At 44.1% G+C, this 19,231-nt stretch overlaps 1 protein-coding gene across 3 annotated transcripts in view; it reads right to left on the bottom strand.

The window, feature by feature from the left end:
• Positions 1-19,231, bottom strand: part of LOC140191036 (glutamate--cysteine ligase regulatory subunit-like) — a 32,010-nt gene that overhangs the window by 3,220 nt on the left and 9,559 nt on the right. Inside the window, exons 3-6 of one of the 3 annotated variants that reach the window (XM_072248086.1) lie at positions 19,117-19,201; positions 17,258-17,314; positions 11,488-11,690; positions 5,903-6,020 (exon numbers count right to left, since the gene is read on the bottom strand). In XM_072248086.1, the coding sequence (XP_072104187.1) occupies positions 5,903-6,020; positions 11,488-11,690; positions 17,258-17,314; positions 19,117-19,201 (463 nt within the window). The remainder of the gene's footprint in view (positions 1-5,902; positions 6,021-11,487; positions 11,691-17,257; positions 17,315-19,116; positions 19,202-19,231) is intronic. The other 2 variants (XM_072248087.1, XM_072248089.1) reach the window with 2 other exon arrangements.

The raw sequence follows: 19,231 nt of genomic DNA, 5'->3' as shown, positions 1-19,231 counted from the left end.
GGAAGGTTCTGTCAGCCTGATAGAGATACCCGCATTGTGTATTGCCTCCCAGGTCCCAGGGTACGGGATGTCTCAGATCGGAAGAGAGAATTCAGGGAGTTAGGTAGGAAGCTGAAAACCAGGACCTCTAGGATAATAATCTCAGGATTGCTGCCTGTGCAACTTGCTAGCAAGTGCAAGAATAGCACAATCAGGCATATTAATGTGTGGCTGAGAGACAGGTGTAGGGGCAGGGAATCAGACTCCTGGATCACTGGGCCTCTTCTTGGGGAGGTGCGGGCTATACAAAAACGATGGGTTACACCTGAACCCAAAGGGGTCCAATATCCTAGCAGGCACATTTAATAGAGCTGTTAGGGAGGGTTTAAACTAATTTGGCAGGGGGATGGGAACCAGTGACAGGGTTGAAGAAGGGGAAAACAGAAATAAATCAAAGATAGCGGCCAACAGAGATTATAGAAAGAACAGGGAGATGAGGTTTAATCACAGCAAGTGACATGAGTTACAGGGCAATAGAGGTGTGGTACAGTTAAAACAGATAGCAACAAACACTGGACTGAGAGTGTTATATTTGAATGCATACAGCCTAAGAAAAAAATGGACGATGTTGAAATTCAGCTACAGATTGGCAAATATGAAACTCGGAAACTTGGCTAAAGGATGACTGCCATTGGGAGCTGAACATCCAAGGATATATGGATTATCGGAGGGATAGGTTAGTAGGCAGAGTGGGTGGTGTGGCTCTGTGTATAAGAAATAATACTAAGTCATTAGAAAGAGATGACATTGGATCGGAAAGTATAGAGTCTCTGTGGGTTGAGTTAAGAAACCGCAAGGGTAAAAGGACCCTAATGGCAGTTGTATACAGGCCTCCAAACAGCAGCCGGGATGTAGATTACAAATTACAGCAGGAAATAGAAAAGGCATGTCAGAGGGGCAATGTCATGATAATTGTTAGAGATTTTAACATGAAAGTGGATTGGGAAAACCAGGCCAGTACTGGACCTCAAGACAGAGAATTTGTAGAACGTCTAAGGGATAGCTTTTTAGAACAGCTTGTTGTCGAGCCCACTAGGGGATCGGTGTTATGCAATGATCTGGACGTGATAAGAGAGCTTAAGGTTAAGAAACCCTTAAGGAACAGTGATCACAATATTATCGAGTTCACTTTGAAATTTGAGAATGAGAAACTAAATTCCAATGGGACGGTATTTCAGTGAAATAAAGGAAATTACAATGGCATGAGAGGGGAACTGGCCGAAGTTGACTGGAAGGGGACATTTGCAGGAAGGACAGCAGAGTGGCAATGGCTGGAGTTTCTGCAAAAAATGAGGGAAGTGCCAGACAGATATACTCCAAAAAAGAAGAAATTTTCAGAGGGAAGAAGGACACTACAGTGGCTGACAAGCGAAGTCAGAGCCAAGTAAAAGCAAAAGAAAGGACATACAAGGACGCCAGAGCTAGTGGGAAGGTAGAGGATTGGGAAGCTTTTAATAACTTGCAGAAGGAAACTAAGAAGGTCATTAGGAGTAAAAGATGAATTATGAAAGCACGCCAATGACTAATATCAAAGAAGATACTAAAAGCTTTTTTGAGTATATAAAGGGTAAAAGAGAGTCGAGGGTAGATATAGGACCAATACAAAATGACACTGGAGATATTGTAATGAGAGACACAGAGATGACAGAGGAATGAATGCGTATTTTGCATCAGTCTTCACAGTGGAAGATGCCTGCAGTATACCGGACATTCAAGAGTGTCAGGGAAGTGAAGTTTGTGCAGTGAAAATTACGATTGAGAAGGTGCTCAGGAAGCTTAATGTTCTGAGGGTGGATAAATCTCCTGGACTTGATGGAATGCACCCTCTGGTTCTGAAGGAAATAACTGGAGAGATTACGGAGGCATTAATGATGGTCTTTCAAGAATCGATAGATTCTGGCATTGTACCGGATGACTGGAAAATTGCAAATGTTACTCCACTATTTAAGAAGGATGAGAGGCAGCAGAAAGAAAACTATAGACCTGTTAGCCTGACATCAGTGGTTGGGAAGCTGTTGGAATTGATTGTTAGGGATTACGAAATACCTAGAGGCACATGACAAGATAGGCCAAAGCCAGCATGGTTTCCTGAAAGGAAAATCCTCCCTGACAAACCTACTGCAGTTCTTTGAGGAAAATAACAAGCAGGGTAGACAACGGAGATGCAGTAGACATGTCGTACTTGGATTTTCAGAAGGCCTTTGACAAGGTGCCGCACATGAGGCTGTTTAGCACGATAAGAGCCCATGGAACTACAGGGGAGTTACTAGCATGAGTGGAGCATTGGCTAATCAGCTGAAAACAGAGAGTGGGAATAAAGGGATCCTATTCTGGCTGGCTGCTGGTTACCAGTGGAGTTCCACAGGGGTCGGTGCTGGGACCGCTGCTTTTTACAATGTACGTCAATGATTTGGACGACGGTATTAATAGATTTGGGGCTAAATTTGCCGATAATACAAAGATAGGTGGAGGAGTGGGTAATTTTGAGGAAACAAAAAGCCTGCAGAGAGACTTAGATAGTTTAGGGGAATGGGCAAAAAAGTGGCAAATGAAATATAATGTTGGAAAGTGTATGGTCATGCACTTTGGTGGAGGAGATAAAAAGACCATTATTTAGATGGGGAGAGAATTCAAAATGCAGAGATACAAAGCAATTTGGGAGTCCTTATGCAGGATACCCTGAAGGTTAGCTTCCAGGTTGAGTCAGTGGTGACAATCGCAAATGCACTGTTGGCATTCATTTCTAGAAGCAGAGAATATAAAGGCAGAGGTGTGATGTTGAGGCTCTATAAGGTACTTGTGAGACCACAATTGGAGTATTTTGTGCAGTTTTGGGCTCCTTATTTTAGAAAGGATATACTGACATTGGAGAGGGTTCAGAGAGGATTCACAAGAATGATTCCAGGAATGAAAGGGTTACTGTATAAGGAACATCTGGCAGCTCTTGGGCTGTATTCCCTAGGGTTCAGGAGAATGACGGGGGGGATCTCATAGAAACATTCTGAATGTTAAAAGGCCGGAACAGATTAGATATGGCAAAGTTATTTCCCATGGTAGGGGATTCTAGGACAAGAGGGCACGACTTCAGGATTGAAGGACGTCCATTTAGAACTGAGATGCGGAGAAGTTACTTTAGTCAGAGGGTGGTAAATCTGTGGAACTCGTTGCCACAAGCTGCTGTGGAGGCCAAGTCATTGGGTGTATTTAAGGCAGAGATAGATAGGTTCTTGATTAGCCAGGGCATCAGAGGGTATGGGGTGAAGGCAGGGGAGTGGGGATGACTGGAAGAATTGGATCAGCCCATGATTGAATGGTGGTGCAGACTCGATGGGCCAAGTGGCTTACTTTTGCTCCTATATCTTATGGTCTTATGGTAAAAACCTCAGTGAAATATTGCTTCCCATATAAACCAGCTAGTACAGCATTACTGAACATTGGTGCCCACTATTATTGCCACAGGTAGATGGGACGAGACGGAAGATCAGCTCAATGTGGACCATATGGGGCAAATAGCCTGTTTCTATGCTGTAGTACTCTATAACTCAACTGAAATATTTTATATCAGTTTTAATAATGGCTACATAATCATATAATTTTGATACTAACAGGTGCTGATTATCGTTTCTAACGTTAATGGAACTTCTCGAAATTTAGGAGATTGTTGCATTCTCCTAACCCATGATATAAATAATGGAGATAATTAATAAACAACACACACAAAATGCTGGAGGAGCTCAGCAGGCCAGGCAGCATTTATCGAAGAGTACAGTTGACGATTCAGCAGGATCGGGGAAAAAAAGACCCTTCAGCAGGATTGGGGAAAAAAAGATAAGGAGTCAGAGGTAGAAGATGGGGGAGGGAGGGGTGCAGGAAGAAACACAAGGGGATATGTGAAACTGGGAGGGGGGAGGGGTGAAGGAAAGAGCTGGGAAGTTGATTAGTGAAAGAGATACAGGGCCGGAGAAGGGGGAATCTCGTAGGAGAGGACAGAAGGCCATGGAAGAAAGTAAAAGGTGGAGAACCAGAGGAAGGCAATGGGCAGCAAGGAGATAAGGTGAGAGAGGGTAAAGGGGATGGAGAATAGAGAAGTAGGGTGGGGCATTACCGGAAGTTCGAGAAATCGAGAATCATTCCATCAGGTTGGAGGCTATCCAGACAGAATATAAGTTGTTGCTCCTCCAACTTGAGTGTAGCCTTATCGCAACAGTCGAAGAGGCCATGGATTGAAATGTTGGAATGGGAATGGGAAGGAGGATTTAGATGGGTGGCCACTGGGAGATTCCACTTTTTCTGCCGAGCACCTACGCTCCATCCGGCAGAAAAAATGGGCTTTCACTAATAAAGACAGATAATCCAGGTGGCATTATACAGTAAGAGGCAAGGTTTACTTGGCAATTGCTTGGCTGAACCTGCAACAGAGATAACCTCACTTAGAAAAGTTGTACAGAATTATGAATTCAAGAATGAACAGGCTATTGCCTTTCTGATTTGGCATGTGAATCAGGGATCGACACGTTAAGTGAGCAGTGGTGGGAGATTCAGAGGCAGAAGGCTAAGCTTCAATAATATAGTCTAGTATGATTGATCGGCACTTCTACACTGTTGCTGCTGGTCACTGTAAACTTGAATGGATAACCAGCCTGATTAATCTGCATTCGGTTGCATTGCAGCTTCATTAAATTGGAGTTATGTCACATCTTGAGTATTGCATTGAGATATTATTGCCCCACTAGAGGAGGGATCTGAAGTTGTGGAGAGGGTGCAGAGGAGGTTCACCAAGGTATTGGCTGGATTAGAGGGCCTGTGCTATAAGAAGAGGTTGGGTAGTTTTCTCTGGATCATTAAAGGCTGCAGGGAGACCCAACACATAGCGTACAAAGCTGGTAGTTTTAAAGATTCAAAAGTTCAAAGTACATTTGTTATCAAAGTATGTGTGCAGCACACAACCCTGAGATTCGCCTTCCCACAGACAGCCACAAAACAAAGAAAAACCGTGGAACCCGTTCAAAGAAAAATATCAACTAACCCCCCCCCACACAAAAAAATGCACAAACAGCAACAAAAAAAGAGTGAAAAACATAGAATAGAAAACACAAAATCAAAAGAGTCCAGGCATATTCAGTTCAGTTCAGTGTTTGCTATCTGCAGCCTGCCCTGACTCAAAATTGCCCCAAATAGCAACAAAGACAGGAGCAACCAGAAACCAGAAACTGATCATACTGTGTTTTGTGCACATCGATTAGACCTTTTACAGCAGAGTCGTCATGTCTAATTCCAATTTAAGGTGTGAGGGGGTAAATTCAAAGGAGGTGTGCAGGGCAAGTTTTTTACACAGAGAGTGGTGGGTGGTTGGTGTAAGTGGTGGGTGATTGGTGTAGAGGCAAATATGACAGAGGTATTTAACAGGTTCTTAGCTAATCAGAAACATTGTGTAGCGATATAGACATTGTGCAAACAAAAGGGATTACTTTGGATTAGGCATTTAGTTGCTAGATGAATTAGTGTAGTACAAAGTCATGGGCCAATGGTGTACTGATCTAGTGCTGAAGTGTACTGCTTTATGTTCTATGAATGTTGTCTAGGATATCGTGGTGGGCTTCCACAAGGTTATGTAGGATTCCCTGCATCCCATAGACCCAGCAGATGCAGAGTCAGTTGAATATCTCAAAGTCACCTCCAAGAGAAAATGCACAAATTCACTTGTCAGGCATGGGTACATCCACCCCTGTGTTGAAGTGGGGCTTGAACCAGTGAGCTCCTGGTCGACAGTGTGCTCCTGCTTCTGTCAAGTTGATCCAGAAGTGACAACACAGCAGAAGAGAATGAGGAGGACGCCAACTAGGAAGAACATCAGATATTTCACCTGCAGGGTCATTGTGAGTCAACAATTGGATGCCGTTTTCCCTGGCGAATTCAGTTAGTTCGGGTGGTATTACACAGCAAGAGGCAAGGTTGACTTGGCAACTGCTCGGTTGGACCTGCTGCAGAGATAACCTTGGTTAGAACAGTTGTAAAAGACAGCTGGTAACAGTGAGATTCACACTTGCTTTCTTCCCCCATTCATTTCAATTCTCTTCCCAGTTTTTCACCTACCCTTCTGCTAACATGGTCAGCATGGGAATAATGGGCCAAATAGTCTGCTTCTTTGCTGTATGAGTCTGAACTATCAGTTGGTGGAAATTCTAACTATCTGGTACCTGGTCCAAGTGGCCACTGTTTAGCTGACAAGCTGTTCCACTGTAAAGGCCATCTAGTCAGACCTGACCATGGATATAGACCAAACCTCATTCACACATCCACATCTCTAGTCAGAAACCCCAGGCAATTGCAGGCACACATTGAAAATGAATAATAAGACCATAAAGCCATAGGAAATAGGAGCAAAATTAGGCCATTGACCCATAGAGTCTGCTCTGCCATTCCATCATGGCTGATTTATTTTCCCACTCAACCCTATTCTCCTGCCTTTGACCTATAACCTTCGATGCTCTAACAAATCAAGAATCTATTAGCCTCCATTTCAAATATACCCAGTGATTTGTCCTCCACAGGCATCTGTGGCGATGAATTCCACAGATTCAACACCATCTGGCTAAAGAAATTTCTTCTAATCTCTGGTCAAGATGGACATTCCTCTATTCTGAGGCTGACTCCTCCACTCTAGGAAACATCCTCTCTACGTCCAGTCTACCTGGGCCTTTCAATATGTGATAGGTTTCAGTGAAATCCCCCCCCATTCCTCTAAACTCTCGTGAGTACAGGCCCAGAGCTGGAAGAAGTTCCTCATATGATAACCCTTTCATTCATGGAATCATTCTCGTAAACCTCTTCTGGACCCCCTCCAACGTGCGCACATTTTTTCTTAAATAAGGGGCACAAAACTGCTCACAATACTCCAAGTGTGGTCTGAGCAATGCTTTATAAAGCCTCAGCATCACACCCTTGTAGTATGATCTCCCTGCAGCTTTACTGGAAAGTTTGTCTGACCCACCAATTAACCCATGAGATTTAGATCTTCGTGGTTTCCTTCCTGATCCTGTAATCTTTCTATCTTATGTCAGCAATTCAACGGGCAATTTGAAAACTCCTGCAAGTACTGATCTGATAAAAGGCAACTTTAAAACTCTTGCATGTTCTATGTAATTTGGCGCATAGTTAGGTGAATGTGAGCTGTCTTTTAACATGGCTGGGGAGCCTAGAATTTAGAGGGCATAGGTTTAAAATGAGGGTAGAGAAATTTGGTTTTCAGCCCGAGGGTCAACTTTTTCACTCAGAGGATGGTGAGTACATAGAATGAACAGCCAGAAGAAGTGGACAAGGCACATCTATTAAGTACAGTTTAAAAGTTGTTGGATACATGGATAGGAAGATTTAGAGGGACAAAGATAAGCTAATGGGACCAGCTGAGATGGAATTCTTGGCTGGCATGAAAGAGTTGGGCTGAAGAGCATATCCTGTGTTGTTTGTCTCTGTGACTCCACCATCCTATGTTTCAGCCATTTCCCCACACTTGCAATCTCCCACATCATTCCTATACCTGCCCTGACCTTTGCCGTATGTGGAGGAAAGAGGTTAAGCTTGAGGACAGTGGGGGGGGGGGGGGGGAGAGTGTTAGCAGAATTGTGAGGAGAGCATTTAAAAAAACAGAATGGGTCTACCTTCTTTGTACAGTAGATCAGTAAGTCCCCTGATTGTATAGGTGCTAACCATCTGAATCATCTGAGAGGCAACGTGATGAAAGGATTCTTTGGTACTCTGAGCAATGAGGAACCAATTGTGTTGGTGCTAATGTGTAAATTGCGGAAACAATGTCTGGAGACCGGCTGACCTCGTGTGATTAGATTTACTGTATAAATTGGAGGCCTAACTTTGCATTTGGGGGACGTGCGGAATGGCTCCCCATGAATTCACAAAATGAAAGCGGTAACTAGCTTTGAGGTCTTTGCCTACTTTGTGTCTGATCTGTACTAAATTCTCTAGCTCCATATATGAGCAAAGCTGGTCCCCATAGGCAGCCATGCTTCATTTGCCTTGGACTGCAACCTTTCTCCTATAAATCCTTGCCTTTGTCTCCTGTAGGATGCTTCTTAAATCCACCTCTCTCACCAAGCCTCAGTTGATAACATACACCCGTGGGAAATGTTTGCCAACATAATGATGGATGCTATAGCTGCTTTGTATGTGCAGACTTGCTTGGGGATGCTTCTATCGCAGAATCATTGTATTGTACAGCACAAGAATAATCCCTTACCTCTCTTTAATTAAATGCTCTGAAGGACCCTGCCAGTTACAGCACATGTCCTAATGGAATTTTCCCTCCCAAAGTACCTCAGATATCTGGACTAAATTCCATCTGCCTATGCTCCACCTAACCTTCCCTCTGATCTATGACCCACTGTATCCTCAGACAACCTTCTTTAGTATCTATAATTCCACTGATCATTGTGTCATCTACAATCTTACTGCCACCCCTACATGCTTATCAATTCATTGATATGCATGCCAACATCAAATATTCCAGCACTGATTTCTGTGCTACACAACCAGTTAAGATATCCTGTCATTCCCCACACCTCTCTGCCTCCTATAACCCAGCCAATTGTGAGCTCTTTTTTCATGAAGAACCTTCTCCCCAATTCATACTGAAATCGCTTGCCCCTTGTTCTGAACGTGTTGACTAGGGGTCTTAATCTTGAAATGTTAACTCTGTCTCTCTCCACAGATGCTGCCTGACCTGCTAAGTATTTCCAGCATTTTTCTTGGATTTTTGTTTCTGAAACTGTTCCTCCTGGTCTAGACCCCTCAGTTGATGGAATGATTTTCCCTGTCAAGTGCTTTAAGAAATATATAAGCTTTGATGAGATCTTCCCATTCTTCCAAACTAGAATGGGACCTAAACACATGAACTGTAATGACACAGGGCTATAGCCTAATTGGAATAATATTTGGTTTATTATTATCACATGTATCAAGATTCAGTGAAAAAATTGTCTTGCATACTCTTCCTACAGATCGAATCATTACATAGTGCATTGAGGTAGAACAAGGTAAAATAATAAAAATGTAGAATATAGAGTGTCAAAGCTACAGAGAAAGTGGGGTGCAGGTAGACAAGAAGGTCCGAGATGATAATAATGTGGATTGTGAGGTCAAGAATCCGTCTTATTGTACGAGGGGCCATCACAGAAATGGTCTCTCATGCTTCAGAGTCCTGAAAAGTGGACACTCTTGGCATTAATTAGAAGGTGGTAAAGTCCCAACTACGATATGAGGTGGCTTGTACTGGCAAGCTCAGCAATTATTGTGCATCGCTAGTGTAGCAGAACATAGAACACAGAATGAAGAAAGCAGGACACCGAACATAGGACAGTACAGCACAGGAACAGGCCCTTCAATCGATAACCATTGATTGGCGAGGATGTGGACTTGTTTTGGGGGACTTTGAGGTATTTCTAGATCCTGTTGACTCTTTGTATTGCTGTTTTTGAGCAGTTTGATCGGGGCGATCAGCTTGGACTGGGGCACCAGCGAAAATTGGTTCTGTGTGCCGCCTGCAGTGGTAGAGCGACGCGGTGCGGTACTGAACTGAACTGAATGCTACTGGACTCCTGGTTTGACATTTGTTATTCTGTGTGTTGTCCCCTTGCTTTTTGCATATTGGGTGTCTGATGTTTTCAAAACGGGTTCCATGGTGTTTCTTTGTTTCATAGCTGGCTGCAGCAGGATGGATCCCAGAAGTGTATTCTATATATATGTACTTTGAACCTTTGAACTAATTATACTAGTAATTAAACATCTAACTAAACAAACCCCTTCTACCTACACATGAGTGATATCCCTCCATTCTCTGCACATTCATGTGCCTATCTAGGAGCCTCTTAAACCCTTGCCATGCTGGCCTCCACGGCTACCCCTCGTAGGACATCTGGGATCTGGTTTGCTTGGGCATCATCCTGGGTAGGGAACTGGGAACCACGAGCCTCATGAGGGCACGCAGCACAGAAACACTGGTGGTTTAAGCACTCCTCTTGATGCATCTTAAGTGTTGTAGGCATCTCTACTCCACCTCGCTGAATGCAGCCTCACTGAAGGAAAGAGTCAGGAGCTCAGCACTTCTTTCACACAAAGGGCCTCTCCAGCCTGGACTAGCAGAATTCAAAACAGCAGTCACTTATAGATGTAATGAAAGTCAAAATTGAGCTTATTGTCATAAGCACAATCATATATGTGACCTAGTGGAATGAAAAACTTACTTGCAACAGTATCATAGAATCACAGCATCAGATAAGCAATATTTACAGTACAAGAAAAAGCATAAACATAAGTTATACACAACTTATACCAGAAAGAACACAATTAGAATTTTTAAAAAAAGGAAGCAAGGTCTATTGTAGTGCAAAGTAGTCAATGTGACCATAGCGTTGCCACAGTGGGGTAGAGATTAGAGTTTACGATGGTTGATTCATGAACTGAGTGGCTGGAGGGAAGTAGCTAATCCTCAGCCTGGGACTTTAGGGTTCTGTGTTGGCCTTAAAGCAACAGTAATTCTGCAACAGCAGATACTGCCACAGATTATCACTAAATGAATGATCAAACGAATGGCAGCTAAAGGTCAATGTTATTGGCGTACCTGGCCAGATCAAGTAAGGATGGAAATTTCCTCCCCCCCCAGGACATCAGTGCACTTTGGTATGATTGATACTACTTTTTTATATCTACTCTAATTTTACTTGATTACTTAATGTCCAGAGTTGCCATTCAAACTCCTGATAACAGATTAATGTTTATAATTCCTAGGCACATAGGAAGAAGTTTATCCACCACACTGTGGCAGATTGGAACTGGTTTATTATCATGACGTGCACCAAGACAGAGTGAAATGCTTTTTCCGTGCATCAAGTTAGTAACAACAAAAACAGAATGCAGAATATAGTGTTTCAGTTACAGGGAAACTGCAGTGCAGGGAGACAGGTAAGAACCACAATGAGGTAGATTGGGAAATCAAGAGTTCATCTTTAGTATATGAGTGTTCAAGAGTCAGAATCAAAATCAGGTTTATTATCACTCACACATGTTGTGAAATGTGTTGTTTTGCAGCAGCAGTACAGTGCAGGACATGAAAACTGCTATCGGTTATGATAGATAGGTAGATAGTAGATAGATGGTAGATAGACAGTAGATAGTCGATAGATAGATGGTAGATAGTAGATAGATAGATAGATAGATACTGTAGATCATGAATCCGATAAAAGCTGAAGAGAAGCTGTCCTGGAGCCTAGTGGGACATGTTCTCAAGTCTTTGTATCTTCTGCCCAACGGGAGAAGGGAGAAGAAAGAATGAATGAGATCGGAGGGGACATGTAGTGTTAAGAAACTTGTTCCCCTGTGTGTGGAATTGGGGGCGTCAACAATAGAGCAAGGTGAGAAAGAGAAGTTGGGGACTCGCACCTGCACATTTAGGCAAAATGCCTCCAGCATCTCCCGGTCCATGTCCGACACTCCGATTGACGTGACCATCTGCTCTTGGACCAGGGACTCCAGCTCCTCCCAAGGGGGCAGCAAGTCTTCCAGGGAGTGGACTTTCTCTCCCGGCAGTTGTGGCAGAGCCAGGATTACAGAATCTAGTTGAGACACTCGCAGCTCTAAGAAAGCTGTAATTGAAGAGAGAAACATGTCAGTTAATCCTCTACTCTTTCCACTCTGATCTGAAGAAGGATGGATTAGTTGGACTTCAGGTACAGTATCGATTTCAAAATTCTCAGCCATGGATTCATCTCTCCCTGGTTATGTAGAACCCACCTCCTCATCCTGGCTTTCTAAGCAGTGCCTTCATATATCTGTTCTCTGCTAAACTTACTCCATGTTCCTTCCCCTATGGGGCTGTTCAACTTTGTATTCCAAAATGATAATGGAGATACAAGAGACTGCAAATCTGAAATATTGGGTGAAAAATGAGGTGTTGGAGGAACTCAGCAGATCAGGCAGCATCTGAGAAGGAAGTAGACAGTGGACATTTCAGATTAATACCTGGACTGAAAGTTAAAGGTGCAACAGCCAGTAAAAAGAGATGGAGGAAAGGAGTGACGCAAGACCTGGCTGGTGAGAGGGGATAGCCAGGTGATGGGCAGGTGGAGGAGGGGTGAGTGGGTCCTGAATTGCATGGATAACTTCAATCACCTCAAATGTGAACTGATTCGGCAATCTACAAACCCACTTTCAAGGACTCCACAAATCATTTTAGAACATAGAAACATAGAAAACCTGCAGCGCAACACAGGCCCTTCAGCCCACAAAGTTGTGCCGAACATGTCCTTACCTTAGAAATTACCCAGGGTTACCCATAGACCTTAATTTTTCTAAGCTTCATGTACCTGTCCAGGAGTTTCTTAAAAGACCCTATCGTATCCGCCTCCACCACTGTCACCAGCAGCCCATTCCATGCACTCTCCACTCTCTGCGTAAAACATTTACCCCTGACATCTCCCCTGTACCTACTTCCAAGCACCTTAAAACTGTGTCCTCTCATGATAGCCATTTTAGCCCTGGGAAAAAGCCTCTGACTATCCACACGATCAATGCCTCTCGTTATCTTGTACACCTCTATTAGGTCACCTCTCATCCTTCGTCGCTCCAAGGAGAAAAGGCAGAGTTCACTCAACTACTCTCATAAGGCATACTCCCCAATCCAAGCAACATTCTTGTATATCTCCCCTGCACCCTTTCTACGGTTTCCACATCCTTCCTGTGGTGAGGTGACCAGAACTGAGCACAGTACTCAGGGGACTGCATTTCCTCATAATCATACTCCAAGTGGGATCTGACCACAGTCCTATATAGCTGCAACATTACCCCTCAACTCTTAAACTCATTCCCACGATTGATGCAGGCCAATGCACTGAATGCCTTCTTAACCACAGAGTAATTTTCTCAGTAGTATTCTTTTATTTGCACACTTTTCCTTCTTTCTCATATTGGTTGTTTGCCAGTCTTCATTTTTTATTATTTCGTTGAGATGCAGCACGGAATAAGCCCTTCTGACCTTTGAGCCCTGGCACCCAGCATTCCACTGATTTTAGTCCTAGCCTATTCGCGGGACTACTTACAATGACCAATTAACCTACCAATCAGACTGTGGGAGGAAACCAGAGCACCTGGAAGAAACCCATGCAGCTACGGGGAGAACATACAAACTCTTTACAGGTAGTGAGGGAATTGAACCTGGGTCGTCTGTACTGTAAAGCATTGTGCTAACCACCGGTTATGTATAGCTTTTCACAATTTCTATTGCATTTCTTTATTTTTCTGTAAATGCCTGCAGGAAAATGAATCTCAAGATAGTACAGTATGTGGTCATGTATTCTATATGAACTTTGACAGTAAATTTACTTTGACTTAACCTTGATAGTGACAGAGGCTGGGGAGAGGTGAAATGTGGAGAGGACAGTCGATGATGGATTCAAACAGGAGAGAAAGATGGAGCATGGATTCAAAGGAGGGAGTGGGGAGAACAGATGGGAGGAGTGTGTCGGTGATGGACAGATGGAGTGGGTGGAGGAGTGGATGGAAACAAGTAGATAAAATCTCTGGCAGTGAATCTAACCATAATGTACACGGAGAGTTGTCTAATTGAAAGACAAGGAGCTCAGTGGCACTGTCAGTCGAGCTGCTGTCTCATGACTCCAATGACCTGTGTTCAGTTTTGAGCTCGGGAGCTGTCAGTGTGGAGTTTGCTCCATGACCACCCCATGTTCCAGTTTTGTCCTAGTGGGTTGGCAGGTTAATTAGCTGCTATAAGTTGTGCCTGGTTTGTAGATGAGTGGCAGAATCTGGGAAGGATTGACAGGAATGTGGGGCATAATCAATGGGATTCATGCAGCTTTAGTGTAAATGGCTATGGACAGCAGGTCAAGGAGATGAATCTGTGCTTAGCTTTGAATGTCCACTGTAAACTATGCCTGGTGTAGATAGGGGCAAGAGAATCAGGGGACAGTTTTGGTCTGTCTCAGAGGAATGCAGGGGAATAGGACAAAAAAGATTGTCCAATAGTCCGAAGACGTACAGATTAATAAGTTAATTAGTCACATGGATGTAACTGGGTGGCGTGGTCTTGTTGTGCTGGAAAGGGCCTTCACTGCAGCAAGAAGAAAGCCTGTCCTGGGTGGTGGGGTATCTGAAGACGGATACTGATTTCCTGCAACACTGATCTGTGTAGATGTGCTCAGCGGTGGGGAGGTCTTCACCTGTGATGGACTATGCTGTATCCACTATGTTTTAGGGCCATTGGTGTTTCTATACCAGGCTGTGATGCGCCCAGTCAATATACTCTCCACTACAAATCTACAGAAGCTTATCAAGGTTTTAGATGTCATGCTGAATCTTTGCAAATTTCTAAGGAAGTACATGCTGGCACAAGGACAGAAGCTCTGAAATGATAACACCGAGGAATTTAAAGTTGCTGACCTTCTCCACCTCTGATCCCCTGGTGAGGACTGGCTCATAGTCCTTCAGTTTCTTCCTCCAGAAATCAATAATCAGCTCATAGGTCTTGCTGACATTGAGTGAGAGCTGTTGTGACTCCACTCAGCCAGGTTTCCAATCTCCCTCCTATATGCTGATTTGTCACCATCTTTGATTCAGCCTTTGACAGTGGTGTCATCAGCAAACTTAGATATGGCATTGGATCTGTGCTTAGCCTCACGGTTATATGTATAAAGCGAGTAATTCAGGGAGCTAAGCACACAGCCTTGTGGTGCACCTGTGCTGATGGTGATTGTGGAGGAGATGTTGTTGTCAGTCCTAACTGACTGGGGCTTGCAAGTGAAGATATTGAGGATCTAACTGCACAAGGAGATCTTGAAACTTAATGATTAGTTTTGACAGGGTGAAGGTATTGAATGTCAAGCTGTAATTGATAAAGAGCATCCAGATGTCCAGATGCTCCAGGGTTGAGTGAAATGGCATCTGCTGTGGACCTGTTGTGCCGTAAGGTATTGGAGAGGATCCAAGTTGCTTCTCAGAGAGGAGATGATATGGTTCACCACCACCCTCTCAAAGCACTCATCGCAGTGGATGTAAGTGCTACAGGATGATAGTTGTTGAGGCAGGTTACCATATTCTTCTTAGGCACTGGTATAATTGAAGCCTGCTTGATGCAAATGGGTGCCTCAGACTGCCAAAGTGAGAGGTTAAAGATTGGTGAACCCTCCATCCAGTCGATCAGCACAGGTCTTTAGAACTCGGCCAGATCCCTATTTGGGCTGGATGCTTTCCGTGCACTCGCCATCCTGAAGGATGCTCTTACAGTGTCATGAGGAACGTGGCCGTTCATGAGGATCCGCCAAGTTTTGATCATCAAAACGAGCATAGAGTTCATCTGGGAGCAAAATCTTGTCACCCGTGTCATCTAGTTTCACTGTAAGAGATGATAATGCTCAAGCCCTGACACGGCTGTCGAGCAACTGTGTGATTGAAGTTTGAACCTGTGACATGAAGTAGGCTGAGTTGCAGGAACAACCAGGCGTGTGGGGCCAAACAGCTTACTCCCATTTCTGGTTATAGTTCTGAGGATTTGGCGCATGGCCACAGTGGGGTGATGATGTGGGACAAATGTAGGAATGGATGAGGGCATGGCTACAAGAGTAAATGTGCACAGTGGGAGGAGAAGATGGCGGCACGACGCAGCGCGCGTGGCCTCTCCGGTGATGAAAGCTGTTATCTGTCAAGTAGGATGCCGTGCACAATTCTGATTTGATGGAGACAGACGTGAGAGCATGGAGGAACATCTGGTGAAACTTCTGAAATGCCTGTTTCGCTGTCGCTGCTACTGTGTGATCCGAAATCTCCAGAGGGGAAGGCCCCAAGTCCTCGGCTTTGCCTGATGCTTGGTGGCCGGGGCCGGGGTCGAAGCACTCGGCAGAGATGGTGCTTGGTGTCGGAGGGCTGGTCGGAGGCTCGAAGTTTTCAGACGGACTCAGGGTCGGACTGTGGTCGGGTGCTTCCAGGATGCTGCATCAGCAAGTTTGCGGCGCTGGAGGCTCATGGCAAGAAGAGTTTCTCCCTTCAACCATCTGCGTGAGATGTTGGGGCTATCGGGACTTTGAGACTTTTTTTTACTGTGCCATGGTCTGCTCTTATCAAATTATGGTATTGCTTTGGACTGTTGTAACTATATGTTATAATTACTTGGTTTTGTCAGTTTTAGTCTTGGTCTGTCTTATGTTTCTGTGATATCATACTGGAGGAACATTATATCATTTTTTAATGCATGCATTTCTAAATGACAATAAACGAGGACTAAGTGTCCTCATAATCTAATCTAGGCTCCCACAAACATGCCAGGCACCCACAAGTCTGTCTTCAGCCATACGGGAAGATGGACCAGGACAGCATGCTGCCAGAGGAGCTGGTGCTGCCGCCTCATGGCTTGAGGGCTTAACCCTGACCTTGAGTGCTGTTTGCATCTTCCACCGTGGCTGTGTGCTTTTCACCAGGATGCTCCATCTTCTTCCCATCTCTCACGGATGAGCTGGCAGATTCATTGGCTGTGGTAAATTGTCCTTTCAGCAAGAAACATCCAGTGGCGTCGGTAGGAACATGAGGGAGAGAATAGTGAGGACGGATACAAGGAGAAGGAGAATGGAATGATGGAATTGCTCCATGGGAGCAGGCATGGATCTGGTAGGCTAAACAACCTGTGTTGGAAATGTGAACACACAGTCTGTTGTGAAATGGAGTTAACCATGGCCAGCAATGGGTCTCAGGTTAATGTCAAACCAAGCTACTACTGGAGTTCTCTGTCACAACAGAGGAGCACACATCCTGAATGAAGAAAGGTTGTCTTAACCCCAAGTTCCCAACAGGTGGGGTCACAAGGCTACAAGCTCTTCAGTATCTTTAGAAGGCTACAAGGTTCCATGGTGTCCAATTGCCTGCTTCAAATCTTAGCAAGCCTACAGTGCAGCAGAAAATCTTTCAGCCCATCGCCTCCATGTGCCCCAGTAAATAGCCACCCAACTTCAAGCACTAGCTCTGTAGGGCACAACAGACTCAGTGTAATTCATAACCATAGAGTACAGCACAGAAACAGGCCCTTCAGCCCATCTAGTCCATGCCAAAGCCACTTAAATTGTAATTCCCCTGGTATTAGGAGTCCCTATCCATACAACAATAAGAGATTTACTCGTTCTTCCCTTGGAGTGTCAAAGTTGGTCCCACCTACCTTCAGTTGCAGCCTCTTTGATGATTCCAGGTTCATATCTGTAGATGAAGAGTTTGGCTGAAAAACACAAGAAGATCAACAGTTATTCATACAAACAAGACCCACTGCCATAGGTTCTCCAAACCCTATCCCACATTTAAGAGCCAGCAACCTACAAACAGGAGTTGAGAAGTGGAATGAACAGAATACTCTTTCTTCTGGCCAATTTGAAAACAATGGGCCGAATGGACTCTTTTCCATCATGATTCCAATATCCCTCAGGACCTTCCAGCTCCATCATTGATGGCCTTACTACTAAACTTTGAGATTTGGGAACCTGTTTAAAAGGTAAGGCATGGCAATTTAATACAGGTCAACCTTCACTAATCCGGCACCATTGGGGCCTGAGGAGTGCTGGATTAGTGAAAATGCCGAATTACAGACGGATCACATTAAGCATAATCAGTGCCGGATTATCGAAGTAACCAGATTACAGGTAGTCGGATTGGTGAAGGTCGACCTGTACAAAGATGAAGAAATTTCTTATCCCCCTCCCCTCCAGAAAGTTTGAAGTCTTTCTGAAAGAAGGGTAGTCATGGTTTTTCAATCTGTTTAAGGCAAAGGTAAATGGTGGTTGGTTGTTGGGAAACAATGGGGTGGGAAATGGGAATAATTATATTAAGGTAGCACAGCGATTAGTTCTAAACACAAGATTCTGTAGAACCAGAGTAACACACACAAAATGCTGGGGGAGCTCAGTAGGTCAGGCAACGTCTATGGAAAAGAATAAACAGTTCACATTTCAGGCTGAGACACTTCATCAGGGCTAGAAAGACAGGGAGAAGAAGTTGGGGAGGAAGGGAAGGGAAGGAGTACAAGCTGGAAGGTGACAGGTAAAAAAACCCTCAGGTAGGCAGATGGATAATAGAAAAATGGAGGACTATAAAGGAGGGGAAGGGATTGTTAGATTGATCTTAGAGTAGATTAGAAAGTTTGTACAATATGGTTGGAAGAAGGGTCTGTACTGTGCGATAATGTTCTATGTTGTATGATCTAACCTCCACCAGCCAGGTATGCATTTAAATTATACAGAAGAAACTAGACAGATACTAAGAGGTCACTATTTCCCGGTATGGAGTAGTCGCTATGTCGTACACAGATACTGAGGGATCACTGACCCCTGGTATGGTATAGTCACTATATTGTACACAGATACTCAGAGATCACTGACTCACCGTGTAGATGCAATGATGTAAGGTGATAAGTTCCTGGCACTGATTAAATTAATTCTGGGATCAGCTTGGCTTCTCTGCACAAGTCCAGTTAGAAGTTATTTTAGTGGGTAAATTTCAGAACGGATATCTTCGCGCTTCCATCCCAACGTGTTTGTTTAAGACCACAATTAGGATAACCAGATGCCCAAACGTACAGCATTCTCCATACAGCATCTCAATTGGCGATAATTATTCAAACCATAGCTTTGAATACCCCTGCTGAATAGTATTGGCCATAGAGTCATTGAAAATTACAGCTCAGAAATAGGCCCTTCAGCCTATCTAGTCGATGCTGAACAATTTAAACTGCCTAGTCCCATCAATTTGCTCCTTGACCATAGCCCTCCATATCCCTCCCATTTGTGTACCTATCCAAATCTCTCTTACTTGTTGAAATCAAAATCACATTTCAATTACAATGAAATGCACTGGCAGCTCATTCCACACTCTCTCTGTCCTCTGAATGGTGATGAACTCTTTATGACTGGATGGGAAGGACTTTCTCTGAACCAATGCTAGGAAGGCCTATCATAAACCACAAGCAATCAGAAGAACTCTGCCTGGATCTCATAAATCCACCAAGAGCTCCCAGTCAGAGAGACCTACCTGTCATTTTGATGTCTTCTCTCTCTTCAGGTCTAATCTTCTCATGATCCTGTATGAGGTTGCAAACAACATGTTCTGCTAGTCCCTGGCAAAATTAACAAGAAAAATGAGATGG

Source organism: Mobula birostris, chromosome 32, assembly GCF_030028105.1.
Source record: "Mobula birostris isolate sMobBir1 chromosome 32, sMobBir1.hap1, whole genome shotgun sequence".
Taxonomy (NCBI): Eukaryota; Metazoa; Chordata; class Chondrichthyes; order Myliobatiformes; family Myliobatidae; genus Mobula; species Mobula birostris.
This window is presented reverse-complemented; position numbering and strand designations above follow the sequence as displayed.